Here is a 16,338-nt window from a genome sequence, read left to right on the forward strand (position 1 = left end):
TTTGCAAAAGGAAAGACTTTAATTCTTTGTACACATTTATTAAAATCTCCCTGAACAGTTAGTTAAATGCCACCATATACTAATCTCTCAAAGACAGTACAGCATTTGGGTAGGAATTTGGCCACACACTATGCCACCCAATTGGGCAGCTGGGGTGGGGTCAGGTTTGGACTTTGTCCAGGAACCAAGAGATGCCTGTCTTGGTGGCTTTGGTGAGAGGGACTCAGCAAGCAAGGCCTGGCAAGAACGTCAAGAGGCTCTGGGGGACGGTTGCAATTTTACTCTAGCCTGGCTGAGAGGTGATGTCAGACCTAGCAGACACACTGCATCAATCAGGCCCAGGCCTCCAACACAGAACAGTGCAGATCTAGAATCCCTAGAGAAGGAGCCCCTCAGGGTGGAAGACGGTAGACCACATCCCCCTGTTGACCCACTTCTGGCTAATTGGTGAGGTCATGGCTAACTTCCAAAGCTCAGTGCAGATATTGCCTCTGAAAACTTCCGAAGCCCTCAAGCTTTTACAGCCAGGTCAGAATAAACCACTCCTGTGTGTTCTCCTAGCACCTTTGCTGCATCTCTTAGTGCAGTCAGTGAGTCTAGTTTGTCTTCCAGTTCATACTAACCTACCTTGTGAAAAGGAAGGGTCACATAATGAATTGTGTACTTTACAGTCTTCTCTAACAAAAGTGGGAGCTCTTCCATAGTGGGATACTGTTCAGGCTCTCATTCAATCATTACTGAGCACCTACCACGTGTCAGGCATTAGCTGAACTGCTGGGAATTCAGGGGTGAGGCAGACCCAATCCCTGCCCTCACCCTTAACATCTCCTGTAGCCTAGCCCAATGTCTAGCCCAGGGCCTGGCACAGTAGGGCTTACGGATGGCAATCTCATTGGAAAGTTTGTCTTGAAACTGCCTTTGCAAAACAAACACTGCTTTAACTTACCTTCTATGCTAAATATATTAATAAACATTTTCTCAAGATGCATTGTCCACTAATAGCTTAGTGTTGAAGAACAGGCCTTGGGTCAGATGGACCTGGATTAAAATCCCTGTTCCCTCCTCTTACTGCTTGAGGGACTTTGGACATGTTACCTGACTTCTCTGAACTTGAGCTTCCTGATCTGTAAAATGGAGACAGTAATACCTCACAGGGTTGTTGTGAGGTGAGGAGCCTGCCCTATAGCAAGTGTCCTGCCATATAGCAAGTGCGCAGTAAACACTGGCCATTCTTCTTCTTGGTGTGATTACTGGGAATTAGTTGCCATTGTGCTGTTGGGACTGGTGACAGAACTCTTGGATTGAGAATGCCGAGATGGTGCACGGAAGATTCTGTGTGCTCTTTCAGACCAGGAGGAGGATGAGGAGGAGGAAAGTTTATATGACGTAAATTCATTTGACCGTAAGATATGTATTTAAACATCGTGGACGATCTTGGGGGTCTGATGGGGAGTGGGGTTGCTGAAGCTCCAGCCACCCCTAGGCCCTCCACCTGGCAGGACCAAAGTTGGGGCAGTAGCCGAAGCACCGCCCCCCGGGCCCCGCAGGAGTGTGCAGTCACCTAGTTAGGCCTATCTTGGCCTGCCCATCACTCCTGGCCTGCGGTCTCCTAACCCTGTGGCAGCAGCAGCATTCCCTGAATGGATCGAAGGCTGCCATGGTGTCGTCCGCTGAATTGCTATAGGAGTCAGCCCAGGGCTGCTCATGTGCACCTCAGGTTGCTGATGGCAGCTCTAGTTATTTGGGGATGGAAGTTTGGGGAGAGTGGGCCTTGGTCCACCCTGTGCGAAAGGGAATTCCACCGCCCCCCGGGCGCCCGCCCCCGCCCCGCCCCCTCCCCGCCCCTTCCCCGCCGGGCCCCGGGCCCCGCCCCCGCTCTCCATAGTTACCGCGCTGTGGAGGCGGCGGCCATCTTGGCGGCGGAGCGATGAGCGGGTCTAACCCGAAGGCTGCGGCCGCGGCGTCGGCGGCTGGGCCCGGGGGGCTGGTGGCTGGCAAGGAGGAGAAGAAGAAGGCGGGCGGCGGCGTCCTGAACCGCCTGAAGGCGCGGCGGCAGGCGCCCCACCACGCGGCCGACGACGGCGTCGGGGCAGCGGTCACGGAGCAGGAGCTGCTGGCGCTGGACACCATCCGGCCCGAGCACGTCCTGCGCCTCAGCCGGGTCACCGAGAGTGAGTGCCGCGCGGGCCGCGCCCTCCCCTCGCGCCGTGCCCCGGCTCCCGGAGCCTTCAGCGGACCCGGCCACTTGACCAGAGCGGGGGTCCCCCCCAGACCCCTTCGGCCGGCCGGGCCGCGCTTCCCGCTGCCCCGCCGGCCGGGCTTTGCCCCCGCCACGCTCACGTAGCTCTGGTGGGGAAGGACTCCTGGGCTGGACCGCATTCCTGTGAGTCCGGCCACGCTAGGATGCCCTTCGGCCGGTCGGCTCCCCAGCTCTGCCGGACCTGTTTGGGTAGAGGGCCCCGTTCAGCTGAACTGGATCCTCCTGAGCCGGCCGGGGGCCGAGGTCCCCTAATAAATGGGCCCCTGGGCCCTCAACCTGGAACCCCCGGCCATCAGTGAAGTTCCCGCTCAGCCAGGCCCCCCCAGCCCTCTGGCAGGCCAGAAGCCTTACCTGCTTCCTCCGCCCCGGCCCCATGGCAGCCCTCCCCCGTTGCAGCCTGCCCGGCCTCCCTCCCTCTTTGGGTCGGGAGCGTTGCCCCTTAGTGTGCAGATGGGTTCTTCCTCAAAACACATAGCCGTGGCATTTCCTGCTCATTTAAAACTGTGCCACATTAAAACAAAAATAAAGTTTCAGTTTGTGTACAGACTCCGACATGTGACTCCTGCTTTTGACATTCTCGTGAATTAAGAATGATTTCAGGGTTTCAGAAATGCGTTTCCTGCACAAAAGGCAACCATCCTAAGCTTTTTCGTTGATAGGAGGATGGGTGGGAAGAAAAATGTTGCCCAGTCCCTGCCCTGGGTGATCTCCCTTTTTCTGTTCTCTGCCAAGCCAGTCCCTGACTTGACGTCTTTTCTCTTGCTGCTGCTTCAGGAGTGTGCACTCACCTAGTTAGGCCTATCTTGGCCTGCCCATCACTCCTGGCCTGCAGTCTCCTAACCCTGTGGCAGCAGCAGCATTCCCTGGATGGATCGAAGGCTGCCATGGTGTCTGCTGAGCTGCTATAGCAGGCAGCCCAGGACTGTTCAGGTGCACCTCAGGTTGCCGATGGCAGCTCTAGTAATTTGGGGATGGAGGTTTGGGGGGAGTAGGCCTTGGTCCACCCTGTGCGAAAGGGAATTCCCATTTCCTAAAAGAGTTTTAATTTGATTCTAGATATTTGGATGCCCCCGTTTCCCAATACTGTTTGGGTTGAGACTGTCCTTACCAGACCTGAGCGTATCTTTAGACATTCTTGCTAGTTTTATTGAAACAGTGTGAAAAAGCTTCTTTTCTTCTGAACCAGTTTTCATTTGGGGCTCTGAAAGTACAGATGCTCAGCACCTGGTCTTGGTAACCTCATGCCCTCTCCTGCCATCCAAGTGAGTTAGGGTATTCTGTGCCTGGCCCTAAGCAGGATTCTCAGTGGGCACTCAGATCCTATCTGGGGGCTTGGGATTGTTGCTCATTGTCCAAACCCACCTCTGCAGCTTCTTAGAGAGAGTCTGGCAACCTCTTTGTTACTCTTCTTAACGTCTCGTTCATTCTATCCAGCAGATTATTTGAGTACCCTCTAAGAGTCCAAAGCCAATGTTAGCCTTTTTAGCAGTTACAGAATAATCAGTAGTTGTCAAGTTTGCCGTCTTAATAAAGAGACAACTTGTAAAACACGAAAACAACTAACTCAGGCAATAAAAGATCAAGTATCAAAATGAGCTGTGGAGAAGATGCTATCCGGAATCATCCTAGAAAGAAATCAGTGAAATTGGCTGTAATTAGAATTATTTCAATTTGCTGCTCACGTTCTAGTCACTTGGGCCTAATGTCTTCACCGGCAGATTTATCCTCTTGCCTGGATATGTATGATATGTATTGTCTACTGTATGATTTTGTGTAGCCCACAAACTAAGATTAGGTTTGTACATTTTTAAATGGTTGAAAAAAACTTTAAAATCTTGAGACACGTGGTTATGTAAAATTCATATTTCAGTGTCCATAAATACAGTTTTACTGGAATATAGCCACATTCATTCATTTGCGTATTGTCTGTGGATGCTTTTGTGGCTACAATGATAGAGTTGAGTAGTTGTGACAGAGACCATGTGGCGGCAAAGCCTAAATTATTTAGAATCTGGCTCTACAGAAAAGTTTGCTGATCTCGGCTTTCTTACACTGACAGTTGGCAAACTAACGTTGGCAAACTAGCACTGTATTATCTGCTAAGTCAGTTTAAATGTCTTAGATTGGAATTCTATAAAAAGTTCGCCCTGTTCTGACATCCAACTTGATAGATGATGAAAGATTTTTATGTGTTTCCAAAGAAATCCACCTTTTCTATCCTAGTTTCTAAAAGTTTTGCAATTTTTCATCCAAAGCAAGTCCTTGTTATTTTTTTTCTTTGTTGGATCCCCTAATTCTGTCCATACAACTTCTGCTGGTGATAACACATGAGAAAGTTTTTGGGAGTATTTTAAGTGTGTTGTGTAAGAAAAAATCTGAGTTTGCTTCAAAACTTGAGAATTAAATAAATGGTAGTTTTGGAGGATTATTTAACAGTGTTGGTTTCTCTCTCTTGTTTTCAGATTATTTATGTAAACCCGAAGACAACATCTACAGTATTGATTTCACCCGCTTCAAAATTCGAGATTTGGAGACAGGGACAGTACTGTTTGAGATTGCCAAACCTTGCGTTTCAGGTAGGCCTCTACGTTGTGGTGACCACTAGACAGTTTTGAGCCAAAGGTCTTTGAAACTCAAATCTTTGTGTGCCACTGCATCCTGTTTCTTGGACTCCAGTGTGTCCCACTTCTGTGACCTCTTCCCGTGGCCTGGCCTGCCAGGCATGGTGGTTTGAAGCTGCGTTCAGAGGCTGATGTTTGTTGGATGTCTATTCTGTGCTGGTCACTGTGTTCCACGTCTTTGTGCACATCAGTGTATGTAATCCTCACACCTCTTTGAGGAATTACTGTTATCTCTGTTTTACAGCGAAGGATCTGAGGCCTACAATTCCCAGGCGGCTCTTTCCTAAGGCCCTGTGCTGGTTCATCTTACCATGTTGCCTCCAGTTGGGAAAGGAATCCTTGAAATTAAACTATAATGAGGAAAACTCACCTGAGCCTGGTGCCCTCTTGGAGGGTGATAGGGAGGATCCTGGTCCAGACATGAGGCAGTTTGAGCCATCTTCTTGCTCTCTTTTACATATTGCCTTGGAGTTCCCAGACCTAGTTTGGATTTTAATCTCAACCATTTTCTGGAAGAACAGACCCAGGAACTCAACTACTTGGGGTTCCTTAAATTAGCCTCCCATAGCCGCTTCCTGTGCTTGTGATAAAGTGCCAGGCTGATCTGGACCACAGAAGCCTTTGGAGCACCTCACTGGAGGTTTAGCGCCCCCTGGAGTTAGTCATTTGTAGAACACTGGTACAGATACCCATAGTATCAGTGTGGTTTGTAAACTTACTTTGCAGTGTTTCTCATCTGATTTGCTACTTAGAGCCTGCAAATTTGATAAGGCCCCGATTTCACCCCTACCTGGTGGTATTTGTGCTATCACAATCTAATACTGACCAAGGCACCCAGAGGCTCAAGTTCATGGGTAATTTTGTTGTTGTTTTGTGGGTTTTTTTTTTTTTGTGTTGTTTGTTTTGAGACACAGTCTTGGTCTGTCACCCAGGCTGGTGTGCAGTGGCACAATCTCGGCTCACTGCAACCTCTGCCTCCTGGGTTCAAGAGCTTCTCCTGCCTCAGCCTCCCAAGTAGCTGAGATTACAGGTGCCCACCACCATGCCTAGCTAATTTTTGTATTTTTAATAAAGACGGGATTTCACCATGTTGGTCAGGCTGGTGTCAGACGCCTGACCTTTGATTCGCCTGCCTTGGTCTCCCAAAGTGCTGGGATTACAAGTGTGAGCCACCGCGCCTGGTTGCTCATGGGTAGTTTTTTATTGGGATGGTCAGATCAAGACCAGCTAGCTTCCTGGGTCTGTGGTGTTCTCATCTCTAAGCCACATATCACAGTACCTGGGACATTGCAAGGACTCCAGGCCTACTACAGGTATGTGGATTTGGATTAGACTCAGAGTTGTCATTTCAATATATGACGGAACTGTTTCAAGAAGGTCAGCTGAAGATACTGTAAAGTATCTTGGTTTTCAGTCTCTCTAGTTTTTACATTTAAGGATCTTGATTCACTTGTAATATTCCCCACATTGAGGCTGGGTGCGGTGGATCACACCTGTAATTCCAGCACTTTGGGAGGCTGAGGCAGGCAGACCACTTGAGCCCCAGGAGTTTGAGACCAGCCTGGGCAACATGGCGAAACCCCATCTGTACAAAAAATACAAAAAAATTAGCCACGCGTGGTGGCACATGCCTGTGGTCCCAGCTACTCAGGAGGCTGAGGTGGAAGGATGGCTTGAGCCTGGGAGATCAAGGCTGCAGTGAGCCGTGATCACTGCATTGCACTCCAGTGAAGGTGACAGAGTGAGACCCTATCTCAAAATAAATCAATAAATATAAACAATAGAATATCCTCACACTGAATCACTACCTTTCTGCAGCACTTGTTCTGATGAATTTGAATCCCCAAGATTTGCTGTCTCTCTGAGTCACATTGTTGGAGCCAGGGTTTTAGAGTCTCTGGGGGTGAACCCCTACTCAGCCTGGTTGCCCAGTCGCTCTTGGGCTTGTCAAAAGCAGAGATGTTTGATGCTGAAAAAGTCTTCTCTTATGTTGTACCCATGTACAGCTTAGACCTGGAGAAAATATCCTCACTGGACACTGGAGGGTACTAACTCCTATTCACATTAGAATGCTTGTTCTCTGATTCTTTTTTTTTTTTTTTTTTGAGACGGAGTTTCACTCTTGTTGCCCAGGCTGGAGTGCAATGGCACAATCTCGGCTCACTGCAGCCTCCGCCTCCCGGGTTCAAGCAATTCTCCTGCCTCAGCCTTCCGAGTAGCTGGGATTACAGGCATGCGCCACCACGCTGGGCTAATTTTGTATTTTTAGTAGAGACAGGGTTTCTCCATGTTGGTCAGGCTGGTCTTGAACTCCTGACCTCAGGGGATCCGCCTACCTCGGCCTCCAAAAGTGCTGGGATTACAGGCATGAGCCACCGTGCCCAGCCCTCTGATTCATTTTACAAATCTTTCATCTCCTGGGTTCAGGAATGGACTAGACCGGAGACCAGCATTAACCTTGTAGAGGCCACCACATCTGCTTCACCCTTTCCCAGGTGGTCAAAGGGTTAGGCCCGGTATGGCCTAGAAGTAAACATCAGTCAAGGAACTATAGTATCCCAAGGCTGTAGGTCAATGTCTTCTATTTAAATAACAAAATTATTTTTAGTGGTTTATCTTTGCGGCCCGTCAGAAATTTTTATATTCATTGAAATAACTTTCTGATAAGTGTCAACTTTTGTAGCCTCATTCTTTTAGGTTGGTGCTAGCGCTTCAACTTGGTTAACTGCAGACCTAGTCTGAATAGAATAGACCATGTCAGAGGCCCAGTTCCCAGCTTGTGTTTCAGGTTTCACCCTTAGGATATGGCATAAGCTCTCAAACTATTAAAAAAGGCTAATAGCTTAGTGTTGAAGAACAGGCCTTGAGTCAGATGGACCTGGATTCAAATCCCTGTTCCCTCCTTTTACTGTTTGAGGGACTTTGGACATGTTACCTGACTTCTCTGAACTTGAGCTTCCTGATCTGTAAAATAGAGACAGTAACACCTCGAAGGGTTGTTGTAAGGAGTCTGGACTATGGCAAGTGTCCTGCTATATAGCAAGTGCGCAGTAAACACTGGCCATTCTTCTTGTTGGTGTGGTTACTGGGATTGGTTGCCATTGTGCTGTTGGGACTGGTGATAGAACTCTTGGATTGAGAATGTCGAGATGGTGCACTGAAGATTCTGTGTGCTCTTTCAGACCAGGAGGAGGATGAGGAGGAGGGAGGTGGAGACGTGGACATCAGCGCAGGACGTTTTGTCCGCTATCAGTTCACACCGGCATTTCTCCGCCTCCGGACAGTCGGGGCTACGTGAGTACCATTACTACCTGAGGGGAGAACATTCTGTTTGTTCACAGAGAAGAGTGTTTTCGGTTGGGTTTTGGGTTGGCTTTAGAGGAGGGAGGAGGCAAAGTCGGGCTTACAGAGATTTATTTTCCAGGGTGGAGTTCACAGTGGGAGACAAACCTGTTTCAAACTTCCGGATGATCGAACGGCACTATTTCCGGGAACACTTGCTGAAAAACTTTGACTTTGATTTTGGCTTCTGCATCCCCAGCAGTAGGAACACTTGTGAACATATCTATGAGTTTCCCCAGCTTTCGGAGGATGTCAGTATGTATCCCCTGACCCTTACAGCACTCTAGATTCTGAGGGCTACAAGGAACAAACCTTGAAACCCATCTGGTCCAGCGCCTGGCATTGTCTCGTGGCAGTGCTGACATGATGCGTATCTAGTCATTTGACCTCAGGCTTCTCATTTCCTATTGCTCCTGGCTCCTGTTCTAAACTCTGACTCGGCCCGTATGGGAGCAATGAAGGGTTTGTTTGTTTTTGTTTTTTTCCCCTGAGACAGAGTCTTGCTCTGTCTGTTGCCCAGGCTGGAGTGCAGCAGCGCGATCTCGGCTCACTGTAACCTCTGCCTCCCAGGTTCAAGCGATTCTCCTGCCTCAGCCTCCTGAGTAGCTGGGATTACACCATGCCTGGCTAGTTTTTGTATTTTCAGTAGAGACGGGATTTCACCATGTTGGTCAGGCTGGTCTCGAACACTTGACCTCATGATCCACTCTCCTCGGCCTCCCAAAATGCTGGGATTACAGGTGTGAGCCACTGCCCCTGGCCCTTTTGTTTTTTTCTTTTGTTTTTGAGACGGAGTCTTGCCCTATTGCCCAGGCTGGAGTGCAGTGGCACAGTCTTGGCTCAGTGCATCCTCCGTCTCCTGGGTTCAAGTGATTCTCCTGCCTCAGCCTCTCGAGTAGCTGGGATTATAGGCACCTGCCACCAAGCCCGGCTAATTTTTTGTATTTTTTGTAGAGACAGAGTTTCATCCTGTTGGTCAGGCTGGTCTCGAACTCCTGACCCTGTGATCCACCTGCCTCATCCTCCCAAAGTGCTGGGGATTACAGGCGTGAGCCACTGTGCTCAGTCTGAAGGTTTTTTTTTTTTTTTTCTTTTTGAGACGGAGTCTTGATCTTGTCACCCAGGCTGGAGTGCAGTGGCGCAATCTCGGCTCACTGCAAGCTCTGCCTCCTGGGTTCATGCCATTCTGCCTCAGCCTCCTGAGTAGCTGAGACTACAGGTGCCCACCACCATGCCCGGCTAATTTTTTGTATTTTTAGTAGAGACGGGGTTTCACCGTGTTAGCCAGGATAGTCCCAATCTCCTGACCTCGTGATCTGCCTGCTTCGGCCTCCCAAAGTGCTGGAATTACAGGTTTGAGCCACTGCGCCCGGCCGGTCTGAAGGTTTTAATAATACAGGCCATCCTTTTAGATGCCTCCTGTGGGAAGACAGTGCCTAAGGGAGATAAAAGGAGGCCTGTGACCATCCCTGGGACACTGATCAGTTAAAGCACCTCTCCTGTGCACTGTTAGTCATGGTTTTCCATTGTGTTTTAGTCATTGGCCCTTCAGAGCTAGATGTGAAACTGCAGGCTGAATAGAATCAAGGCCAGAGGACTTCTTTTCCATTCCCTGCAGGATAGAGAGTTGATTGGATAAAGTGTTGAGATAGATCCAGCAGGAAGGAATGGGGCTGTTGTAGATTTTGGGGCAGGAGTGAGAAGGTGGAAATACTGTTTGAGGAAGAGTGGCCTAGACCTGGGGAGGGCACCAGAGGGAGAAGGCTGCTGCCGTGTAGCCTCGGCAAGGGAAGATGGGGACCAAACGAGAGAGAAAGAACAGCCCTTGTCAGTTTCTGCAACTTTGGCCTAGCCACCTCAGGTTCGCATCCTTCGTGAATAGTTAGGGAAAATTCAAGTCATTTATGAGGGTGTGAATGGAATCCTGTGACTAGTGATGCCTGTAGTTGCCTTGCTGGCATCACTGATTGGTCCTCTCAGAATCCCAGGTCCTTAAGAATTGTCATATTCTGAAAACCAGATAACCTTTAATCGTGTGGCAGTACAGTTCCCAGGTAAAATGAGGATTGCTGAGATGTGGGGCAGGGTGTTGACGACAGCATCTGGTTCTGACTTGAACCCCTCTTCCCAAGCTGGCTAGAATATGTAGATACTTGCAAGAAAAGATGATGTATAGTGTTATAAGTTTTACCCATGAAGCCAAATCAGCCTGGAGGGCAATATTATGCATATAAACCGAGTAGTTTTGGCATTGGTGGGTTCAAAGAACTTTAAAAAATCAGTTTCACTTTTCGAGAACTGTGGTGAGCAACAGCATTTCCTCCAGGGGACTCCAAATGGCATGTAATCATTAACTCAAAACTGATCAGAGGTAGTATTATCTTTACTCTCCAGTATGGTTAAAGACTCAAAATGGCATGTAATCATTAACTCAAAACTGATCAGAGGTAGTGACTGTTAATTATCTTTACTCTCCAGTATGGTTAAAGAGGTCTGGGCAGTTGCCTGAACAAACAAGACTTTACTTTAGATCCCAAGACAAGCAGACCTATTGCTGAATCATTTGCGAGTTAATACCCAGAAGGTCTCCGGAGAAGGCTCCCTGCCCTGTGTTCCTTGCACTCATTCCAATCTAGGATTCCTTGGGTTGTCAGGGTTGTGTGTGGAGGTGGGCACAGTGAGGCTCAGATTTCTGAATTTGGAGTGGAATGTCTAGAGGTGGGCCACTGACCAGAGGCCAGGGCTGGCTTTGGTCAGCTGAGAGCACTGAGTAAATAGGTTGGTGGGGTCCATGTTGGGAAGAGGGGTGAGCACATTTCCCTGGTATCTTGGCTGAAGAATCCAGGCTGGAGATGACAGAGGAGGCCATGGTGGAGAGTTGATTGCATCCTTATGTTGAAATGGAGATCATGTTCAGTTGGGGGGCCTCTGTGGTCTCCCCAGCTGTCAAGGGCTGCCTCCCTCTGTTCTGACCTCATCGTTATTCTGGCAGAGTATACTCTGAAGCGCTGGCTTATTTTGGAGGGGATACAAAGTTTTCTCCCACTTACCCTGTGGGGCAGACTCAAACATAATTCTTTGCTTTTTTCTTCCCCCTTTGCCTGACTTGCAGTTCGTCTGATGATTGAAAATCCTTACGAGACCCGCTCTGACAGCTTCTACTTTGTTGACAACAAGCTGATAATGCACAACAAGGCTGATTATGCCTATAATGGAGGCCAGTAAGTGCTGCAGGAGTAGATAGGGGAGGTGCTTTGCCGCGGCCACAAGATCCTGGCACACGGAGATGATCGAAGCTGCAGTTTGTCAACACACATCTGGAACCTGGCCCCAGGAAGCCAAGGCTGGGGTGGCAGTTTCCTGCGCGCCAAAGGAGCTGCCAAACAGTGCTGTGTTTTCTTCCCCAGTATTTTTTCTTCCCTTTTTTTCCTGCCCCGTAGGTTGCAGAGGTACTATAGTAAAGTAAAAGGTTAGGATAAGGGTCCTGGAATCCAGATAAAAAAGTTTATTTTCCTGTAGTTCTGGCTGCCTGTTGGTTGTCTTGATGACCAGGCATAGCTGTGCCTGGTGAGAAGGCTCTGGCCAGGCCCACCAGCAGGTCAGCAGCTCTTAAGGTTCCTGGGTGCTGTGGGAAGCTGAAAGGTAGGCCTCTTCCAGGTAGCTCCTCCTCTCACCTCCGGCATTGCCATCAGCGCAGTCTGCCCTCGGTCTGTGTGAAGTCTTAAACCAACTGGAAGAAACTTGAAAGGGTGGGGAGGGAGGGAGGTGCCAAGAGTGGAGGCACCAAGGAATGGGTGATGCTGCCAAGCTGAAGGGTCTGCTTTGTGGAGAGGCTGCTGCTCTGTCTGACTTCCAGGGTCTCAGCCAGCCCTCCTGGGAATAGACCAAGGTTTCAGCCTGGCAGTGCCTTCTGTTCCCATTTTGGAGGACAGACAAGCTTGCTCCACATCTCCTGGCTCCTCCCTTCTGAGTCTCATGAAATAGAATGAGTCAGCTCTGCTCATGGAACAGTAGTATCTCTTGAGGCCAGAGCAGGTCTTGTATTTTGTTTTTTTATTTCCAGACTTCTTTGGGGGAGGTTTTATAAAATGACAGTGGTGTTCCCAGCATATGTGATATGTGGTTAGACTTCTGATAGTATTAATCAGCTTCCAGGGGCTAATCTGGCTTATGTTGGGAGGATATGCTTACGAATCAGCAGCAGCTTTCTAAAGGAGAGATTTGACTTTTCTCTGCACTGCACAGCCTGGAGGATTGGCTTTTGATGGGGATTTGCCTCCGAAGCTCTTTGTACATTTCTTGTTTAGGAGGGTTTTCCTATCTACCTTTCTACTGAAGTAGTTTCTGGAACTTTCCTGGTGGATCAGAGTTAAGTAATGCAGTCTGAGCCTTCAGACTGCTAGTTAGAATTGTTTTAGGTGTTCAGAAAGGGCAAAATAGGCTGATGTGGCCTGTCAGAGTGATGTGTTCTCAAAAAAGTTCACTTGCACATCTGTGGGCTGCTTTTGTCCTCAGACCCTTAGTGGACAGACTCCACAAACCCTCTGATGAGATGATTGATGTGGCCAGGGTCCAGTTAGCATCAGTAGAAGGATGTCACTAGGAAAGGCCCAGGTATCTGGTAAGTGACTGTGAGGTGTCACAGTACCTGTGACAGGAGAGTGTCCTGAAGTGCTTGGGAGAAAGGCCGTATGGGGGCCAGGGATGGAAGAGACAGTGTGTGGCCACAGAAATTCCTGTCCATCCACTACCAGTGCTGCTCCCTGTGTGGGCTCTAGGGCGAGTGGCCCCAAACCTTGGCCCAGTGCTTTGTCCCAGGCCAGAGTCTTGGCAATGCCACATGCTGGCAGCTTTCTCACTGAGAAGGTCCTAGCTTACCCCTGTGTGCTGGCCTTGGATTCAGCCCCGAGAGAGGGGAGAGACCATTCCTCCTGTGGAGTGGGTTCTTTATCACCAGACTGGCCACTCTCAGAACTGGCGTCCACTGTAAATCCAGGTGCCTTACGTGTGGCTCTGTCCCTTATGCTGCAGGGGAAAGCTGCATTGCCATTGTTCCCACCTCCTCACTGGCAGAAAGATGCCAGTGCTGTTAGCACTGTCTCCTCACCTTCTGTTTCTCATTGTGGCTCCTCAAATGGGATTTGCATGTTCCTGTCAAGCGTAACAACAATCCCTTCTCTCTTTGACAGAGGCCCAAGTGGGACAGTTTCTACTATTTGATATTTGAGTATTATCTGGGATGTGGTTCTGGAGCTGCCCAGAGCTGTGCTTAGTGGAGTGTGTCTTGGAAACATGCCCCTGGGCACACTGTATCTGCTACATTAGTGGGCTATCTCTTAATCTGCAGTGTTCGCTTTTGCTAGAAAGAGGATGTGGAGGAAGGAGGAGGTGGGCAATCTGGCTTGAGTTGTGCTGTATCCTCTTCCTTGTTAGCTTGCCTTAGTCTCACTGGAGACCATTTGCGGATAGTGCTTGGTCCATGCCCAGCAGGACAGGGCTTTGCTGCTTCTGAAAGTCTGGTGTTCTGTATCTGGGGCTGTGGGTTCCTGTGTCTAGCTGCTCAGGAAATCTTGAGAAGCATTCCACTCTGGGGTGTAGACCAGTATGAGTTTGAAATTCAAGCCTTTGTACCTGAGTTGGGGAGAGAATTGCAAGGCATACTTTCTCTGAAAGTAACAGAACCATTCAGGCTGCCATGTTATTAAGGAATCTGAACTGTTGATAGCAGTTACCTTGTGGGTGATACAATGGGAGGCGGCAAAAAAACTACCTGCATAGGAGACCCTGCCCTTTGTCAAGAGCTGGGAGCACATTTCATCAGAGTAGCAGGCCCACCTGGTGCCAGAGGGCCTGCCCCTCCTGCTTCTGTTCCTTTGCCTTGCAGTCTCCTGGAGAGAGCCTCTCTTTTCCTGTACAGCCTTTGGGACAAAATGCCCTTCTAGCTTCTCCAAAGAAGATCCGAGTTTATTTCATTCTGTGTTTTAAAAGGAAAAAGGACATAACAAGTGAAAGAAGTTTTGGGCTAAAGTAGGCTATGTCTCTTTATATATTAGCTCAATACTGTTTTGCAGAGAAAACGTTTTTCAAGCATATGCTTCCTGAAGACACCTCAGTCTTTGGGCCATTTGATTTCCAATACATAGGGTGGAAGAATGTGATTTGGGGCTGACCATAAACTGGAAATTTGTGAAATGGCAGTGATTGGGCAATCTTCAGTTTATTTTTTCAGTTGAAGTGGAACTCATTTCTGGAATGGATTTAATAGGCTGTGTCTAATGTACAAACTGGGTGAGTCCTGCCTTAGTGTGTCCTGCCCCACCCGTACGCTTCCAGGATACTCTTTTCCCCTCTGTAAAGTCACTTTCTTCTGATGGCCAGTGTCACTATGATGTCAGTGAGGTCTGGGGATGAGGACAGTGTGTCCTGAAATTCACAGGACTGACTCCTCACCCCAGTGCACGAGGATTCCCTGTGGCATCAGGTGCTGCTTTACCTGGTGTAGGAGCCTAATCATTGAACCATTGTGTTACTCACATTCCATGTCACAGAACATCTCAGCCTCAAGAAGGATTTGGTGGAGGTGGATTTACCACTGGTTTTACAAAGGACCGTGTAAAGTCATTGAAGTTGTGAAAGTCTATTTTTTTTCCTGTAAATCTATTTTTTACAGAATATAAGAAACATCAATGACCTGATCTGTCCTTCCTCCTCCTTCCCGCTTCCCCCAAAATCACATTCCAGTTTTTATTGTCTTTGTGTCCAAAGTAAACTAGGTGACTTATTTGTATAAAATGTTATTTTGCCACATGAGACAGTAATAAAAGAAAGATTTTCACAGTACGTCTCCCTCATCCTGTCTCCTGATTGTTGGGCCCGTTGTGTTGCTGAGGGGAGCAGGGGCGGATGGGGGCTCCAGGTTTCTCTTACTTTGGCTATTATGTGGCCCTTCTGTAAGTAGTTTAACTAGAGTATAGCTGGCTTCTAGGGTGATTGAGGAATTGTATTGGACTTTAGGCTTAATATTTTTGCTTTATATTTTCCCAGGGTGAGTGGCTTTGTAAATTGAAAGTTTACATGCACGTTTTAAAGGTAGGTTTTTTTTTTTTTTTGAGATGGAGTTTCGCTCTTTTTTCCCAGGCTGGGATGTGATGGCATGATGGTGGCTCACTGCACCCTTCGCCTCCCGGGTTCAAGTGATTTCTCCTGCCTCAGCCTCCCAAGTAGCTGGGATTACAAGTGCATGCCACCACGCCCGGCTAATTCTGTATTTTTGGTAGAGACAGGGTTTCCCCATGTTGGCCAGGCTGGTCTTGAACTCCTGACCTCAGGTGATCAACCTGCCTCGGCCTCCCAAAGTTCTGGGATCACAGGTGTGAGCCACTGTGGCTGGCCATAAAGGTAGGCTTATTAAGAAATACTTTAACTACAGTAAAATTTACCTCAATTAAGAGTATTGATGCATTTTGACAAATGAATACTTTTATTACCCATCACAATCATGATATAGGACATTTCCATCGTACCCACTCAGAAAGTTCCTGAGTTCCTTGTGTTTGCAGCCAGGTGACTTCCCCCACTTCGCCTCTTGCAACCACTATCTGATTCTGTCTCTATTGGAAAACTTGGATACTTTTAAAATGAAATTTGAACGTTCATATTTACAGTCACAAATTCTCAAGAGTCTGGTTTAGATGCTTTGTGGCACCTGAAGCAATTATTATTGGCCTTTGCTCACAAACACAACTCACTTATTTCTCCCTTTTCTCCTGCTTCTTCATCGTTTCTTCCACCCAGGGCTGGTTCCCAGGTGGGATGACTGAAAGGTGAGGAAGCCCTTAGAGCATTTGCCAGTGGGAGCCATTCATTTGACTTTAAAGTACTGAGAATTTAGAGGCGTTCTTTTAAATGCATTATTTGAAAAGAAAGGTAACACATTAAGGACTTTGCTGCATCTTTTGATTGGCTTTCCTCTAGGAAGTAGTGACCGAGGTTTCCACTTTCCTCCAAGAGGAAGAGACAGAAGTTTTGGCAAATAGGTCAATGCTGGGAACAGATGCCTGCCTGGCTGAGTGCTGGGAAAGAAAGGCAGTTGGAGGGATGTGTGGGTGCCTGGGA

At 48.4% G+C, this 16,338-nt stretch overlaps 1 protein-coding gene across 1 annotated transcript; it reads left to right on the forward strand.

Moving 5' to 3' along the window:
- The first annotated feature begins 1,870 nt into the window (after positions 1 to 1,870).
- UNC119B (unc-119 lipid binding chaperone B) lies at positions 1,871 to 15,063 on the forward strand. Its single transcript, XM_001162824.6, has 5 exons — positions 1,871 to 2,171; positions 4,723 to 4,836; positions 8,064 to 8,175; positions 8,306 to 8,478; positions 11,336 to 15,063. The coding sequence occupies exons 1-5, from the start codon at positions 1,928 to 1,930 to the stop codon at positions 11,446 to 11,448; spliced, it is 756 nt and encodes a 251-aa protein (XP_001162824.1). The 5' UTR covers positions 1,871 to 1,927; the 3' UTR covers positions 11,449 to 15,063.
- The last annotated feature ends 1,275 nt before the right edge of the window (positions 15,064 to 16,338 follow it).

Source organism: Pan troglodytes, chromosome 10 (genome assembly GCF_028858775.2).
Source record: "Pan troglodytes isolate AG18354 chromosome 10, NHGRI_mPanTro3-v2.0_pri, whole genome shotgun sequence".
Lineage (NCBI taxonomy): Eukaryota > Metazoa > Chordata > Mammalia > Primates > Hominidae > Pan > Pan troglodytes.